General features: G+C 45.0%; 1 protein-coding gene across 1 annotated transcript; it reads right to left on the reverse strand.

The window, feature by feature from the left end:
• Nucleotides 1-4,543: 4,543 nt before the first annotated feature.
• LOC115324015 (carboxy-terminal kinesin 2) lies at nucleotides 4,544-17,505 on the reverse strand. The gene is made up of 9 exons (XM_040205522.3): nucleotides 17,396-17,505; nucleotides 13,967-14,113; nucleotides 12,999-13,124; nucleotides 12,083-12,361; nucleotides 10,913-11,074; nucleotides 10,129-10,267; nucleotides 8,652-8,791; nucleotides 7,661-7,810; nucleotides 4,544-4,677 (listed from the first exon to the last, which is right to left on the reverse strand). Exons 1-9 carry the CDS (start codon nucleotides 17,501-17,503, stop codon nucleotides 4,594-4,596), a joined length of 1,335 nt encoding a protein of 444 aa, XP_040061456.2. The 5' UTR covers nucleotides 17,504-17,505; the 3' UTR covers nucleotides 4,544-4,593.
• Between the last annotated feature and the right edge of the window lie 223 nt (nucleotides 17,506-17,728).

Consider the following 17,728-nt stretch of genomic DNA (forward strand, 5'->3'; position numbering starts at 1 on the left):
AGTGAAATAACAAAGGAAACAGCGTAGCCGACACCTATTACATCAACAAACACCTACTCATCTATCAGGCACCACACAATCTTTCGAGCTGAAACGGTTCACCACACCGCTATTCATATTGGCTCGCAAAAAAACAAGCTCTTTAACGGACAAAGGTACCGATGGCGCACTGTCAAGCTGTCAATAAATTGTTGCCCTTTTTATGGGGCATCCACACGAAGGAGAAATCCGCTTCTTTCCTTCGCGGAGCGCGCATCACGTACGACATACGTCATTCCTTTTTGACGCCTCGCGCCGCCGTTCTCCTCCGCGGCGAAGGCGCGGAGGCTTCGTGCTGTCAGCACGAAAGCTCCGCAGGTGCACGCGGCGGAGCCGGGGACGGAATTTCCCGGGTTGTCGACGTCAAGACATCCGTCCGCGGAGTTCTCCTTCGTGTGGATACCCCTTTACGGGTATCCGATATTCTGATTTTATACTGCAGCGTCATTAATATACGAAAGGGGTGATTACTAATGTCAGGGGAATTAGTAAATATGCTCAATGAACTTAAAGAATATTACAAAAAAGAGGGGAATTATTTTTAAAGAAGTGACGAACTCTAGCTAATTGTGTTAAATTGCCACGCACGATGCAGAATCCGCTAAGCTAAGAAAGAACAAATTGGCGAGCTTTTCTCCGCATCCGCACAAAGGCCGGTGAGCTTTTCTCCCCACCTGCCGGTTTTGTGGTGAGCTTTTCTCCGCCGCCCGAGTCAAACAGGGCTACCGATGGAGCGCTGACACACGTGCCTTCAACGTACTTCGTTATGAAAAACGCTTCGGATATCTCCCTTGTAGTTTTGTTTCGGTTTCTGGTCAAAATAATTGTCTTATCAAACTTCTAAACACACCAACATGAGCTTCGTTTACTACCAGATTTCCTGGTGGTAATGATCTTGCATGTAATATCGTGTCCTGCGAGAACGCTTCCTTCCCATGGTGACCCTGACCATAGCAGACTGACTTTATCGTCCTGAAGGCGACAGTGGTGTGGCGAGACCAGGCGCCTACTTAGTCTGTTTCGCCGTACTTTTCAGTGGGTGGAAAAAGGTAGCTGTTGTGTACTTTCACACATGTGGGCCCATGGGAGCAAAAGTCTCGGCAAAAACAAAACAAATAAATCATTGTTTAAAACACGAGACTGTGGTGAGGGAAAAAATAGAAAAGCTGTAAGTCGAAGAAAAAAGGTACAGCAGAAATCTCAAGCGCAGCTAAATCGTTTATTATATCGGGGGTACATAAGGAGCGAGTCCTTATGTACCCCCGATAGCTACTAACACCTACTCTTCCGGAGATGCACTTCGTTCACAGTCCTTGATAGATATGGATCACCCACCTAATGACCTCTTAGAAGTGTCCTAATTCTCGATGCAATCATCACCAACTTCTCTTCCAGAAACATACTTTGAAACATAATAAGCCTTCAAGCCCTTCTTTCACATTGCAACAAATAAATAAATAAAAAAGACTTAAAAAAAATTATCTGGTCACTTTGCTCACAATGCACGTAAAAAAAAAAAAACTTAAGACCCGAAGCTTAGGAGATACAATTTTATATATTTTTTATTCTTATTGTTGCTCTTACGACCGTCTTGATATCATTAGGCTCTGTATAAAACTTTAGTTTTTGACCAACCTGCCGTACAATTTTTTTAGTATCCAAAATGTTTGGATATTTCCGAGTTTTAAAGCGTTTATTTTTACCACAGCCTCCTATATACTATGTTTTTACATTTAAATATTTTATGCTCTGCTAATCTAACGTTTACAAGCCAGCGGTATTCCATAAACGACCCTTTCTTGCAACGGAACTGACAGGTCCCGATGTGCCTCGTGACACTTTTTGACCGGACCGAAACGAAGTCAGACGATTTAGTTTATAATCCGACCTAAAAACATATATTCCAAACTTTTTGGCGCAAGCATTTAAATATTGAGATTTGATGAAAAAAACAGTCACTTCACCTTTTTATTTATCTACTTTATGTTCATCTGCAAAATGAAGTTCTAGTTGTCTTTTTATGAAATCTTCATACCAAGTACTCTATAATCTATGTCATTTTTTATATAAAGATTAATCCAACGAGTATATAAATTCTGCGTGGTTTTCATCAATAAAGACTTGACCACTCCAGCTTTTACAGATTAAGTGGTCAAATCATTGCTTAAGCTCGTCGCAGTGGCTAAAACTTCGATATCGGCGGCGTAAAAAAAAGTCACTGTGGACGTCGAGTGGAGCAACACCGGCGATGCTAGTTTTATTTCAAGGTCACCTTTTTTATTTTGTCGACTCTCAGGTTAAACAATTTTTTTAGTGCAAAGGAACTCGGGGGGGGGGTTGAGAAATCATTGCAGTCATTCTGCCAATGTTGAAGAAATCTTCATTAACCGGCGCGACATCCGTCAGCTGTGCTCGAGGGCGATGCTGACACCAATTAGTTCTTTGCAACGCCAGAAAAATATTGCTTAGGGTAGTTTGTATAACGAGAACTGAACTTTCCACCAATTGAAAGTGTCGCCAGTAACTGCTAGAAGAAATCAAGTAACCTGGAGTCGAATGTATTGGCGTGGAGCAGTCTACCGCTAAATAGTATGACATCATGATCAGGGGCGGATTTACAGGGGGGTCCGGATGTCTTGACCCCCCTCTTGATTTCTGCATGCGTAAAAATTTAGGACGTGGAAACGGCGGAGAGGGGGGGGGGGGGGGGGGGGGCGTCCTAAACGTGTGGTACGCTGACCAACACCTGACCCCCCCCCTCTGGAAATTCCTGCATCTGCCCCTGAGATTCTTCTCGTCATAAAAAGAATTGAAAGTGCCCTAAAGTTGAAAGGCATGACAGCCTAGGCCTTCGTCCACGTTAGCGCTACCAAGATGAACACGCACAACTCAGCGACCACCAAGTAGTTTCGCATATCGTTTATTCTTTTTGTGGTTAGTATTTACCTCTGCATACTCCATTCAAAAAGGTAAATATGTGGTAAGCGTATTCAGCCTTAGGAAGTAGCATCTGTTAGTTCCCCAAGCTGGGTGCATCACATACAGAAAAAAGAGTTGATGCATATTGTTTATTAGACAATACATAAACACGAATGGTTTTGAACTTGGTCATACAAATTGTGGGGGAAAACATCTACATATCTATACTGACAGTGTCAGTTGGCTGCAATAGAACAGTTTTATCAAAGCTATAATATATTGGGATAGTCTATCTGGGAAGCACTTCAACTTTTTTGCTCCATACACTTTCTCAAAAAGCAAGAGGGTAATAATTTTGCATGTGTCTACAGGTCTCACGATCAATCAAAAACAAAAACAAAAATACTAATCTGTCCAAAATGTGTCTGCAGAAAAAAAAAAAGAGCTCAACACTAGTTTTGTAAAACTGAGAATGTCACCAAGCCAAATAAAATCGGTACTTGATGAAATCCCGACACAATGAGTATGTACATGAGGTTGCAGTACATAACACCTCATAAAATCGATAAAAATATACTATAAATAATAACTTAATATATACATGCACTAGACTAAAACAATATGGACACTTGTAGAAAAGAGAAGGGGGGGGGGCAAAAATTCAACCATTGTAATCCGACCCCTGTTAAAACAGTTTTATCAAGGTTCTAATATCTTGGGATAGTCTCTCTGGGAAGCATATCCCATAGCAATGCAATGAGCATTTTTCTCAACTTTCTTGCCCCATACACTTTCTCAAAAGAAAGAGGGTAATAATTTTGCAGGTGTTTACAAGTCTCACGAGAAATAAAATAAAAAAAAAAAAACGCTAATTACAAGGCACTAGCCTTGTAAAACTGAGAATGTCACCTAGTGAAATAAAATCAGTACTTGATAAAATGCCGATACAATGAGTATGAGGTTACAGAACAGCCGGCGGCAAAAGTTTGCGGGGCGCGGGAGCGTCAGCCGAAATGACTGGTTGCGCCTTCTGACGGCGCGCAGCCGCTCTCAAGATTCACGCTTCGAGAATGTGCTTCCGTCCGGGCTTGAAATCGTACTCGTGATCGAAATCGCGTCCGCCCGACGTGCACGAGATAACCGGGGCGGCGCAAGGTGCCGCTATGACAACCATCATCCCGCGCGTCTGTTTCAGCCACCGTGATGGGTGACGGAGCTTGCGCATGCTATAGATAACATTTCGCAGCACCTTGCGCCAGTCCCTGCCATCTCGTGGGTGTCGAACGGAAGCGAGCGAAAAAACGTGACCGCGAACAAGAAAGGAAGTGCATGCACAAAGCGCGAGTCTTGAGAGCGGCAACGCGCCGTGAGAAGGCGTAGCCAGTCTTTTCGGCTGGCACTCCCGTGCCCCGCAAACTTTTGCTCCCGACGGTACATAACACTCCATAAAATCTATAAAACATATATTATAAATAATAACTTTTACTTTGTACATGGACTGAACTCTAAAAAAGACACTTGTAGGAAAAGAAGAAAAAGGGGGGGGGGGGGAGCAAAAAGGCAACCGTTGTCATCAGACCCCTGTCAAAGTGCTAAATTAAAGACGATTCTTAGGGCATTGCCCGGTTTAGAAAATTATAAAAGGTAAAAGGGCGGGAGGTTATTCATGAGAAGCACCTGCACTGTCCGATGTGCAGTTCCAATGTTGCACTGGGTCACCTACAAACAGAAGAGGAAGACTAAGAACCCATACAAAAATATTCTACATGGTTTGTGATATTTTCATTTTCACATTCCGGTGCTTCAACTACATTAAACACTGGCGCCTACATCTCTCAAGATGTAGACGCAAACTTGACGCAGATGGGCGACGTGTCTGTTTGCTCCTAACTCACAGGGACGGGATTTTGCTTTTTTTTTTGTCGATTTCATCACTTGCTTAGGTTCATCGCAGTAACTAAAACTTTGATGTCGGTGGCGGAAAGAAGTGACACTGCGGACGTCAGGTGGAGCAACACCGGCATGTCCAACTTCATTTCACGGCCACCCTTGTTGTCAAAATCGAGGTAAAAGAAAGTTTTTGTGCAAAAGAACTTTGGAGGAATCAATGCAGCTCATTCTGCCAGTGCTGAACAAAACTTCATTAACCGGCACGACATCCGTCAGCTGTGTCGATGCTATCTGAAGCTAATTTGAGTTCTTTGCAACGCCTCAAAAATATTGCCTATAGCAGTTTGCGTAATCAGTGATTTCGTATTAAAAGCTTTAATAAAACACTCCATCATTTGCTTCGCGAAATATTGGATCTATATTTTTAATTCTAATGTTAAACACGAGCAGAAATCGAAACCGAAATTTCGGCTCCGTCTGGCAACATTGGTCTCGGGACGCCAAGAACATGGCTATCACGTGGTGCGAGATGTCACGTGATCCTCTACGCGACGACGGGCGGGATCGGGCGTCAGTCCAAAGTGCCTTCTACACCGCACTCTTCACCACGTTTTGGTGTCAGCAGGGATGCGCAGTATTTCAAATACAAGTATTTGAAATGCGTATTTCAAATACTTTGTGTATTTTTCATTTGTATTTAAATACGAATTGGGTGATGTATTTGACGTGTGTAGTTAAATACTAAAACGTGGGTATTTTACATACAATTGTAATTAAATACAATTTTGTGGGCGAAAATACATCCCTCAAATTTATTGTCACTCTCCAGAGCAGGAACAAAACTACGTTCTGCACCGAATGCAGCGTCTCTTAATCAAGTTTAGTGACTTTGTGATTACGGTGCTATGCTCTGTTTCACCTTATGATGTACCGCAGGAAAGGTTACAAGCGCGAGCTCTTTGCTCTGGGGCACATCTCGACAGCACAAGCTCTCGTGACTTAAGAGCAGCTGCCAACGCTATGCGCTCGCGCTTCTAGCCTTCGCTGCGCTACAACATAGCGTGAAACAAAGTATAGTCCAGGGCAAGAATGGTGACGAAATCGACGTTCACAGGCAGACTGGCTAAATAAGTGCCTGTGACAACTTCTGATGCTTTCCAGCCTGATTTCCATCCACATTTTTGCCTGGAACATTCTAAATGCGCGGGTCGTCCAGATTTTCGTAACTGGTGCGAGTTGCAACAATAAAAAATTCTCTAGCTAGTGCTGCGCGTGTTGGTCGTCTCGGTTCTTTGTTGCTCTATACCAAAATGTAATCGACAAAAAGCTGCTTGAAGAACTGTACTTTTTTCACCTATTACGTCCTAGCTCATTACATTTTTTTAAAATTATATTTCTATTACGTTACTAGAGTCTCGCACACTAACTCCCGAGTGTGCGATGCAAAATTAAAATTAGATACCCACTGGAAAAGTATTTGGAGGAGACCAAATACATTTGGTTTTATCTGTATCTTGTAATTAAATGCTTTTTTGGAAATGTAATTAGATTTGTATTTAAATACATTTTTGGCGAAGTATTTTGTATTTGCATTTCGATACATATTTGCATGTATTTTGCCCACCCCTGCCTTTCAGATATTCGACGACGTCTTCACAACTGCGACATTAGTCTGCGCACGTAGTGTCCGTAGTGTGGAAGAAACTCCGAGGGACTATAATCAAACAGTGAGACGACGACGGTGGTTATGGCGCGGGGGATGGCAGTAACGGTGGGACCACGGCGTGGCGGCCTGATGGCTCCCAAGAAGCGCGTTGCGCAGGCGCGTTAAGCACGGTCCAAACCAACGCGTCTTTATGCGCGCGTAGGCCATGCGCTTACCGGAAGTTGCGTATTTCGTGGCGTGTTTGGTGGTTAGGACGGTGCTGCTTCGGGCGAGCGGTGAGCATCTGCGCCAGACGGCGAAGAAACGTTCTTATGCGCGCCCGGAAGGCGGACGGAATCAGCGTGACGTCACGAAATCCGCAGTTTCCGGGAGCCGCACGGCCTACGCGCGCAGATCGGTTGGGATCGCGCTTTACGCCAGTCACGTGGACACCGCTGAGCGCCGAGAGGAAACGTTGCTGACGCCACCCGTTACGCGGGACCAGAGATTTAAAATAAAGCAAAAGGGGGCAATGTTGATTACGTTAAGCTCAAAGTTGGCTACGACCACGCCATAGCCTTGACTGAGTTGTTGGTTGCGCGTCAATACGACCGCTCGAGTCAGTCGATTTCCGCAAATTGGCGCGTTGCCAAGTTTGCCGGACCGCTTAAGAAACATTTCGACAAAACTACTACGTCGTAATGTTTGGCGTGTGGTCTTCCTAGGCGATACTAGGGGACTGCATTGTTTTTTTGAAAAACGAAAATGAAGCGGAGTTGACCTTGAACAAGAACTACGAGCTCTCCACCAATTGAAACTTTACATGTAGGAATTAACTAATGCCATAGACATTTAATAAAATATGCTATGTCATTGCTTTGGACATAAGATTGTTTTGAGGGAAAGGGGTACAAGGAACCAAAAACATTCTTCAACCTGTACAGTACAGTCGAGCGCGTGTGGGTTGAGGGGCAATCGGTCACTATTCAGTTAAGGAGTTTAAAACTGAATTTTAAAACAGCGATACACCAAGACTGACTTGTTTTACCACTTTTTAGCTTAGCACAACCGTCACCTACATCTTGAAGGACATGGCACCCGATGTACACGGCATGTCACACCTTTGCAAAACCATAGAGAAACGTAACTTCAAAGAAGCATGTATACCATTGTGGCGAAGCGCAGCGAGTTAATTGTCTCTCCCACGTTTTTCTCGCACGGAGAGACGTTTAGCAGCATCAGGGTCTTGCTGTTCCCTCCCAGGCTGTCCATCAAGAGGAAGGTCAGCTTGGAGTTGCGGTATGGCACGTGCTTCGCCTGCAGTCGCCAGGGAAGGAGAACGACCAACGCTCAAAACAACGACCTTACCGCCACACTTACACTACGGTTCACTTAAAAAAAAAAAAAAGGACACCCAGAGCAACCCGTCAATGGGTGCGTTAAGTTCACGCCCTAGAGTGCACAAGTTTGGTGCTTTATTTCATTTCATTTCATTTATTTATCCTTAAGGGCCCGGGTGGGACATTACATAAGGGAGAGAGTAAAAATAACAATAGTAGACGAGAACTAAAATACACTTTGACACTTTAAAACGACAAAAATAGGAAAGGGAGAGAGTAAAAATAACAATAGTAAAAACACAAAGTACTGATATGGTTTAGTCGGGAATGGTTAGTAGTTGTGTAAAGAGACTTCCTGGCGAAACTTTGATAGTAGAGAGAAGCACCATAAAAGACTATAACTCAAGCGCTATGTGCACCCCCGTTTTCTTTAAGCATTAGCTTCTCTCTGGCGCTCCCATGATGACAGTTCCGCCTAAATTAAGTTTTGGCTTGTTTCATAACACAGTTGACCAAATAAAGGCAGTCTTTCTCTCCTTCCACATTAGCAGAGAAAATACCGAGTGAAGGAAGCCGCTCATCCTGGACGAGTGTTCTGTGGGAGAGGCTCCTCTTCACTTTACGTTGCAACACACTACAATATAGCAGTATATTCCTATGGGTGATGTTCGCGTCCTAACTGCACTTGGAGCAAGGGAAAACCCTTGAGAGCAGACTTAACGCGCTCATTTTCTTGCAGTTTTTTTTCAAAAATGTTGCCTTTCTGCAGCCAACTCATTTTGAGAAAGGAGGTTGCTTAAAAGAGACAGATTGCCGACCTTCTGGGAGAGTGCCAGGGTCACGTTGCCCAGGTTCGAGAGGGAGCGGTTGATGTGCTGAGTCTCCCGGAGCCTGGCACCCTCCGCCTTGGACTCGTCCAGTCGCTCGCTGCCACACAGGTCCACCAGGTTTAGCAGGCCTGCAAACACACATATCAGCATTGAAGATTATTGCTATGTGGCAGCAGACATCAGCAGGCCCCAAACTTCAGCAACTATCTCACCTAATTTGTGGCACTTTTTGGAAAGCATTTCATTTGCAGTGAAAAAGTGTGAACTGCACAATAAAAAAGAAGTCATCTGGAACTGGTTAGACGAATGCTACAAACAGGACGGACGTGCACACTAGTCAACGGGAATAAAAGTTTCAAGAAGCAGTAGTGGTTGCAAGATGGAGATTGTATGAATAATAGAAAAAAAACTGTTGAACTTTGTTTAGCAGCTTTTCTTAGACGCGCTAACAACTTAACAGTTAGGGCAGTTAAACGAAGTTTAATAGCCCCAGAAGGAAGTTGGCTCTGCCAAAAACTAAACACCTTTGTGTACTAGTAAACAAAAACAAAAAAAAAAGTGAAAGCCGTTTACAACTCCCTGTAACACCGAATTAGAGCGCAGCTCTTGAGGAGGAGGAGGGAAGGGTACAGGGGGGTGAAGTGACCTGGGGGGTCACGTGACGATGCCGATGATGTCATCAGTGACGTCACTGATGACGTCATCCGTGATGTCACTGATGACGTCATCCGTGATGATGACGATGACGATGCGGATGCCGGTGACGTCATCAGTGACGTCACTGATGACGTCATCAGTGATGATGTCGATGCGGATGCCGGTGAGGTCATCAATGACGTCACTGATGACGTCATCATTGACGATGACGATGCGGACTCCGATGACGTCATCAGCAATGATGACGATGCGGATGTCGGTGACGTCATCAGTGACGTCACCGATGACGATGCCGTCGACGTCATCAGTGATGATGACGATGACGATGCTGATGGCGGTGAGGTCACCAGTGACGTCACTGATGACGTCATCAGTGATGATGACGATGCGGATGCCGGTGACGTCAGTGACGATGACGTCATCGGGGAGGTCACGTGACCTCGGCGGGGGGGTCACGTGACCCTGGGGGGTGGTCACGTGACCCTGGGGGAGGGGTCACGTGACCTCTGGGGGTCACGTGACCTTGGGGGCCACGTGACCTTGGGGGCCACGTGACCTTGGGATGACCTTGGTTACGCCGACGGCGACGCCGCTCAAGCCGGGAACGGGCCCCTAAGAGCTGCACTCTAAAAAAAAACAGCCTCGAAGAAAACATGTTACTGCCTAGTGAGTTAGGCAAACCAGCCATAGCTAGCTATAACGGCGAGGCTGTAACAAAAGAAAAATGAACTGTGCCCACCACTGAAAAGCAGAAGCGAGGCATTTGCGCCTCCCATATATGGTCGACAAGGCAGGGGGGAACACCCACCTCGGCTACCCACACCGGTCCGGCTGTTGGTCCCCGTGATGCGGAGCTGGAAGACCGAGTGAGAGCGGGAGGAGTGCTCGTTGCACTGGGTGGAACCGACAGCCCGATGCTTCCGAGCCCGCCGGAGCAGCTCGTGGATCTACACAGGCGTTGCAGAAGTCCCATCATAAAATCTGCCGTAACTGAGTTCCGACAATAAATATCTCGCGTCTCAGAACCCCATGTCAGACAATGAAGTGACCACAGGGAACTACCCGCTTACTCCTACTAGAAAGCAGTTAGCACACTTTTATGTGCGCTATGCGAGACTAGGCCAGACGTATCAAACCGTCTCTGATTTGTGTTACCGCTAAAGTTGAGAAGCTTTAGAACTGTTTCAGGCAGAGAGACTTAAGCCGCAGTCCATACTGCTAAGGCATCGTACAAAATACGCTGTCTGCGTACACTGTCTGAGGAGCGTTTATTCCTTGTATGGATAGTCATGTTACATTAGTCATACAAAAACTTTCTGCAGACATGTTGAAGCATACATATGCATGAAGCAAACATGCTTTGAACATGCTTGAGGTGTGTCACCAGATAATTCTGACATGTCTGCAGTGATCACCGTCTGTTGAATGATGTATGAGCAGTGTAACTAGGGTTTCAAGGTTCACGAGACTAAATAGAGGAGACTCGCCAACACCAGAGCCTATATCCAAAACAAAATTTGCCAAGCTTCCCTGAAGACCACCAAAAAAACAAACTTCACGGGTGACCTTGGTCAAGCAAAGGCAATACTTGCCTGCTCTGTAGAAGTAACTGTCGTTCTGGTGGCGTTGGTCACCATCGTGGAGCCGTCCTTGTGCTTTATCTGGCAGCTGGCCTGGTTGCTCCGGGGGTGCGTCGACAGGAGATCCCGCACATTCTCGTTGTATATCTCCAGGTACGACGCCACCATCGTAAACTATAGAAGACATACAAGGAACACTTATCAGGTCCTATGCTCCGAACCGTGCAGCTCATTGTAAAGAGCCTGGGAGTAAAGAGTGAAGGATCGTTTGGCTGTGCCAAGATATTCGATAGAGAGTTTTCAGATCACACCAAACTACGGCGTACGCAGGTGTGGAACATTGAACGAAAGCCAAAAGAACGCTTCCCCCACACGTGGCGATCCTGACGACCCAAACCATCATTAGGAGTCCCAATTTGGCCTTACGGTTCCACAAATGCAACAGAAATCCATAAATTGGCCCACCCATATATTCTTCACAATTAATTATGAATTTACATAAAGGAAGGCCCTATTTAAACATGCACGATAACTTTGTGCGCTATACTACGTTCCTCCTCGATATGCACAGCAGAAAATGCTAGAAGGCCAAGCCAATTGCTTGGACACTGCGCTGTTGCACAAGACTTTTGCGTAGCCAAGGTGCATTCTCGCGCAAGAAACTGGTGCTCTTAGCCTTCACTGCAATATCGCTAAAAAAAACAAAAAAAAAACGAGGAAAGCATTTGATATCCGAAAGAGAACTAGCAATGCTCGACTGCACTAGGGTTCAAGATGCTTGGTTATGGCGCTTGGGCTTTGCCACACACCGAACAGTGGAAGTTGGACGGAAGTGCATCATTGCCTCGTTTAAATTTTTTTTTGGGACTCGTCACCGTTACAGCACCGCGGTCAGACACCAACTGTTAAGCGCGAAACACATGTACGACGAAACCGTCCGATCCGACGTCCGACCGCGCAATACGACGGTCGGAGGCGAGGGTTTTCGTAGCATCGGAGAGCGTTGAAAACCCTCGCCTCCGACCGTCGTATTGCGCGGTCGGACGTCGGATCGGACGGTTTCGTCGTACATGTGTTTCGCGCTTTATGAACACCATGGCGTCACCATCAATATTACATGCCACGGACACGAAAACACACAATACTTGGTCCTACAATTGCTAAGCACGTAGAACCACTTGCCTCCCAGTGCTGGGTCCTCTGGAGCTTCTGCGCAGACATAAAGACCTGCTGGAGGGCCCTGGGGATCAGCCCCAGCTGCGAGTCGTTCGGAGAGCCCAAATCCAGCTCTGGCGGACCCTCCATCGTGAAGGTCTTCCCGGATCCGGTCTGGCCGTAGGCGAAGATGCACACGTTGTAGCCGTCCAGCGCAGACTGTACGACGTGCGCCACCTCTTCGTAGACCTCCGCTTGTGTCGAGGAACCCGGGAAGACCCGGTCGAAGGGGAATGCCATCACCATCTGTTTGGAGAAAGGAAGCTCAACCGGTCGGTCACGCAAATACGGTACTCGGCATTTTTATGGAAAATTAGGCTTTGTTTTATCAAAGACGAGCTAAAAAGAAATATGAAAAGATGCGGGAGCTCAAGATTGAGGAGTAACTCAACTCAAGTAGGAAAAAACCTGTAAAAAGTTTAAACGAGAGGTGGGAGTCTGTCAGCAACAGGCACTTACACTCTTTCGTGTATTTGATTCATGATCTCAGCACAAGCTTAGCGCACAACTTTTTTGATCTAGGTAACATGATATCAAAACTATCGCATCTTACAACCACTAGTGGCAACTTGGAGGAGCTCCAATTTGTTACAATGCATGGTTAATAAATGCAGCAAGTGTCATAGGAAGAACTATAGGAATCCAATACTCTGTCTCGGCATAATGCGGAACCTGCCCATAGCAGCTTTATTGAGTATGTCGAGATATACAAAATACTTTCTCCTAGAGATTGCTCTTTGAAATTCTGTCATTTCATGCCTTTAGTACCTAGCTGTGCCAGCTCTTTCCCTTCCCCTTTCCCTCTATGTTCACTGGTAGACTGCCCACATTAATAATTGTGTATTCCAGAGATTTCACTAGAACATACCAGTGGTGCACTCACCTCCGTGTCGGGCTTGACCAGCTCCACAGTCTTCCCGTCTGGGAACGATATGTGACTCGGGCGCTCGCCCTCCCTCTCTTCCGACGGAAGCATCGGCCGCACCCGGCAGAAGACACGTATGTTTCCCTGAGGGGAAACGCAAGATTCCAATATGATGCAATAGTCAGTGTACGCCATGACGAATGCAGATAGTGCACAAAGCTATGCCTCTGCCTCTAACAACAAACGGCCCGGCACGCAAACTGCCCAACAGATTAGCTGAGCGACATTCACGAGGGAACAGCTCTCCGATCGTTACGCTGCAACCATGACGACTCCCGACGCGACAGGTTTACAAAACAAAGATTCAAAAGTTCTCAAACAACTTGCAATAGTGAGCACTCTTCATTACGAGTTACCTGAAGGAATAATCTATGGTGAGGTGCGAACGCTTCTTAACATAAAAGAACCACCCCATTAGTGAAGTCGCTTTCAGAAAACTCACTACATTAGCACCTCAAATACCAATACCAGTATAATTATCTACTGAGAGCCGAACAGCCTCTTCTTGAGAGCCGAAAAACCCCTTTTATGAACAAGGTCCGCGGAAGAGGACCTTGTAAATAAAAAAGGAAGCGCTTCGGTATGCATCCATGAATGGCCGAGATTTTTGAATATAGTGCTGAAACTAACTTGAGGGTGGAAATGGCTGAAAAAATTCGTGAGCCTGTTGAACTCTGGGCTTCTAGAAACCCAGTGAGAGCACTAGCTATAGAGGTTTCATTCCATCCAGTTTTCTGAGATCACTGATGTGCATCCACTGTTCGTAGAAGGGCGCGTCGAAGTGAATGAAAAATTTATGGTGCTTCATGTGCTGGATTTGTTGCGACAATCTATATCTGCGGAATCGAGCAGGAGCAAAAAAGCTTCATCTCGGCAAAAAACCCGAACCTCATAGCTCGGAGTTATCAAGCCGCAGTGCAACCCACCTTCAATTCCTGCAGCGTGTTATGCAGGTCACGACGTATCATATCGGCGTCCTGCAGCTCCTGGCCCTTCTCTGCCTCCCTTTCCTGGCTCTGACGAAGAGAGTCTGCAAGCTGTGCACATTTCTCTTGCTCGTCTTGAAGCAGCAACTGCAAGCAGACGCATCTCATCAGCACAGTGGTTGCACCAGTACGGGGCAGTGACACGCACAGAAGAAACTACAGATTTGTAGCAAACACCCGTGGAGGCAGAGTGAACGAGAAGAGGCATCAAGAAAACTGCTCCGAGTGTATCACGAGCATCCACACCTTGACTGCGACAATGTTACGAGGGCCTCAAATACCAAACCCATGTTTGTGGGCTTTATAGCGCAACAGCTACGGGGCCCATCCTGCACCAAACTAAATTTTAAAGATTAAGCCAATGTAGCTAATATGTAAAAAAAATTTCTATTTATGTAGGATAAGATCTCGTATATGAGGCCTGAATTGGCAATAAAGGGTAAGACACTGTCAAATGGGATGAGAGGATAATCTGAGTAAAAGGGTGGGATCGAATGTAATTTGGAAGCGAAAAAAATCAGAAAATAGAAACGACGTTTGGTGTCGAAATCTGAACAGACCCATAGAACATTTATCAGGGCAATATCATCACCTCAGTGCTCAAAACTGGATGAACCTCTCTACAATGAAGATGCTTGTGAGATGTAAGAGTGGCCAATGCGAAAATAACATAACAAAACTTTATGAAATTGGTTTCTACGAGTGAAGAGCTCTCCAACAGCCCAAGGGCTTTGTTAAATAAAGTTTGTTTTTACATTGCATTTTCCACTCCGACTGCCGTACACGGAGACATGATGACTTTATTAGAGGTTGGATGTCTTGGTAAGGCCAACTGGCGTGGGATGGTGGAATATTACCCGAGGATGTGGCGAGTCTGTTTTCCTCTTCATTTCCTTTTATTTTCATGTGACTGGAAACCCAACAAAATTGTATTTTGAGAGCTCCGTGCATATCATTATTAAGTTTATTTCACAGTTGCTGCACAAGCATATTTTTAGAAACTTTTAAGCAGCATAGTGCAATAATATCACTTTGGGAGTCTACAAATAAGACTGCTTGCTTTATTCTAGCCTGGAGAATTTAATCTATAGCCATAGAAATTGCATAAAGTTATGATGTGAATATACTTGCACAGGTATTCAGAAGCCACAAGCCACAAGAAAACACGCCCTTTCCCACAAAAAACCGAAGAAATTAAGGAATTTGAGGGATTCAAAAGAGAGGTTACGCAGCATTTCGTAATGCAGTCCATCAGGTCCAGGAGCAGATAGCTTTTTGACGTGAAGGGCCATCTAGCTCACTGTGTAAAAGGCTGATTTTATGATGCCGTGTTTGAACCAGTTGTAATTATATTGCGTTGCTTTGCACGGTATTTAAAGGACTTTAAAGAATCAATATAGCTAGAGAAGCAGGACAGAATAAAACTACTCCCAAAGAACATTATCCAATTTTCTCCATGATGCAGTGGAAGGGTTGATATTGGATATTTAACTCGGCAGTCCCCTTTAATTTTCCGGAATCTAGCCCAGACCTGTTTAGCGGGAAAAAACTGCTCAAAGAAAACACTTTTCCTCCAGGTTTTCCGTTTCGCTTGCTTACGAGTCCACCGTGCTCTTGCTTCGTTTTTTAAACTCCACCAGGTTTCTTGAGGTGGAATACCGCCTGAACTTTTCTCACCCTATTTCTCTCTTCGCGTAGAGACACATCACTTATTTAACTAAGGTTTTCCCTTACGGGTTAAAGTACCGGTAGTTTGAGGAATTGACTTCTGAGCAGCGTTTATTATCTGCTCTGTCACACAGAATGTGGCCTCATACGAAGTCATGGAGGAAAACACTGATGTATCCAGCTTGGTGTTACAACTAAAAGACAGCAATCTGCCTTGTCCACCTTCCACCGAGACATTCGTTCTAAAAAAAAGGTTGGAAGACAAATGTCCCTTTCTAAAACAATAGGAAAGTGGTCACTCCCAAAGGCGGTATTAAGAACCTGCCAAGAAAAACAAGGCAGTAATGAAGGTGATTCAATAGATAAATCGATAGATGTAAATGAATTGTGAGCTGAACTAAAAAACATGTAGACTTCCATTAAAAAGACACAGTTGAGATGATAATAAAAACCGTTAAATTACTCTGCCTCGAGAGTCGAGACGAGTACTGCCACACATTAAAATTACCTAAAAGAAGAAAAGGTGGATAAAGTTGTTCCACACGTCTTTGGAGCTCAGAGAAGCAGGAGAAAATTTGGAGGCAAATAAATACGAATAACCGTTATAAGGCGATCTAAAAGTAGGCGTACCGCTACGGCTTCTAGTAGTGTGCAGAGTGGGACCTCAAAGCAGGCAACCCCGCTCACACAATTACTGCCAAGCCCCCAAATCGGAATTAAGACGATCTTTACGAAAATTTTGAAGACGCCTTAAAATCTGCGCATGTTGTGCATGAAGATGGGTATCTTGTAAAGCAAGGAAAATATGCCGAAAATTGTTCAAAATAATTAACGTCCTAAATATTTGGTAAAAGACCGCGACAGTTCCACTGCATAAAATGCAACCTCTTTATTTATCTAAAAGGTAAAATGTGTAATTAAAATTTGAGAGGCCATGAAAACATCGAGAATACTAAAATGACGGTTATTTGGGAGGGACCACTGTCTTTTTCCCTTGAGCCTCGGAGTCTGCCACTCCATGCCATCCTGGTCGGATGCAAGAGCGGATGACTCAGAGCCCTCATCCATCGACCGCGCTTGTGGAGAGAAGACCTATCAAACCGAGGCTATTTAAAACAGTAAATGAAAGGCATTGCAAGCGAGTCCCATGGTAATGTAACGGATATTGCTCTTGCGGGTGGATCGTTTGTGCCCGTTTTTCACGACGTGAAAAATCACTCGAATACATTCAGTGTGCAGCAAAGTCATGGCAAAAATTACGCTCTAGTCACAAATTCGCCCTATAGACGGAAGACAATTCATTCAACCCATTTTTTTTTAATATCTTGAAGATGCCCTAGAACAAGGACTGAAAAAAAAATCTTTTCGTATTGAGCGAACTCCCAATAATCTTGAGTGAATAGAATGCACTCCCTCGTCTTAATATTTGTACAATTACAATTTAAAACGGTGCAAGTATTTGTAATGATACAATACATCCAGTAGGAAGCGGACAGCTCAGTCGTGCTAAAATAACACCCTTAACCAGAAGCAATGAAGCAAAGAAGAGCGTCTGGGTGTGTGAGGAATCATCATTCTCGAGTAAGCGATGACAGAAATGAAACCTCCAGGGGCATTTCTTGACATTAGTACATTTCTGAGACGGAATACATCGGGTACTCGGCAAAACAACCCGCAAGCAGAAACATGGAGATCTCAGACCTGCATTGCCGAGTGTTCCACCTGTAGCCCTGCATAGTTCCCGGTAAGGTCAAACACCATCTCCTGTAGGGACTGCTTCTCCCTCTGGCAGAACCCGAACTTGGTCATGGTGCTCTCCAGTTTAGGGGTTAACTCTGCCACCTCGTTCGTCTTGAGCCTGCCAAGATAAAAAGGACAGACACCTCCGACATTGTACAACTACACCATTGTGTTCCACATTCCTTCACATTAGCGATTCATTGCACTGTTGGACATAGTTATTTTTGACAGTGTCACAAGCTCAGAGGCAGATAACCAGGATCAGGGGAAAAACGGAACATCAGCTTATTACTT

The sequence above is a fragment of the Ixodes scapularis genome, unplaced genomic scaffold (assembly GCF_016920785.2).
Source record: "Ixodes scapularis isolate PalLabHiFi unplaced genomic scaffold, ASM1692078v2 PGA_scaffold3__209_contigs__length_174095766, whole genome shotgun sequence".
Taxonomy (NCBI): domain Eukaryota; kingdom Metazoa; phylum Arthropoda; class Arachnida; order Ixodida; family Ixodidae; genus Ixodes; species Ixodes scapularis.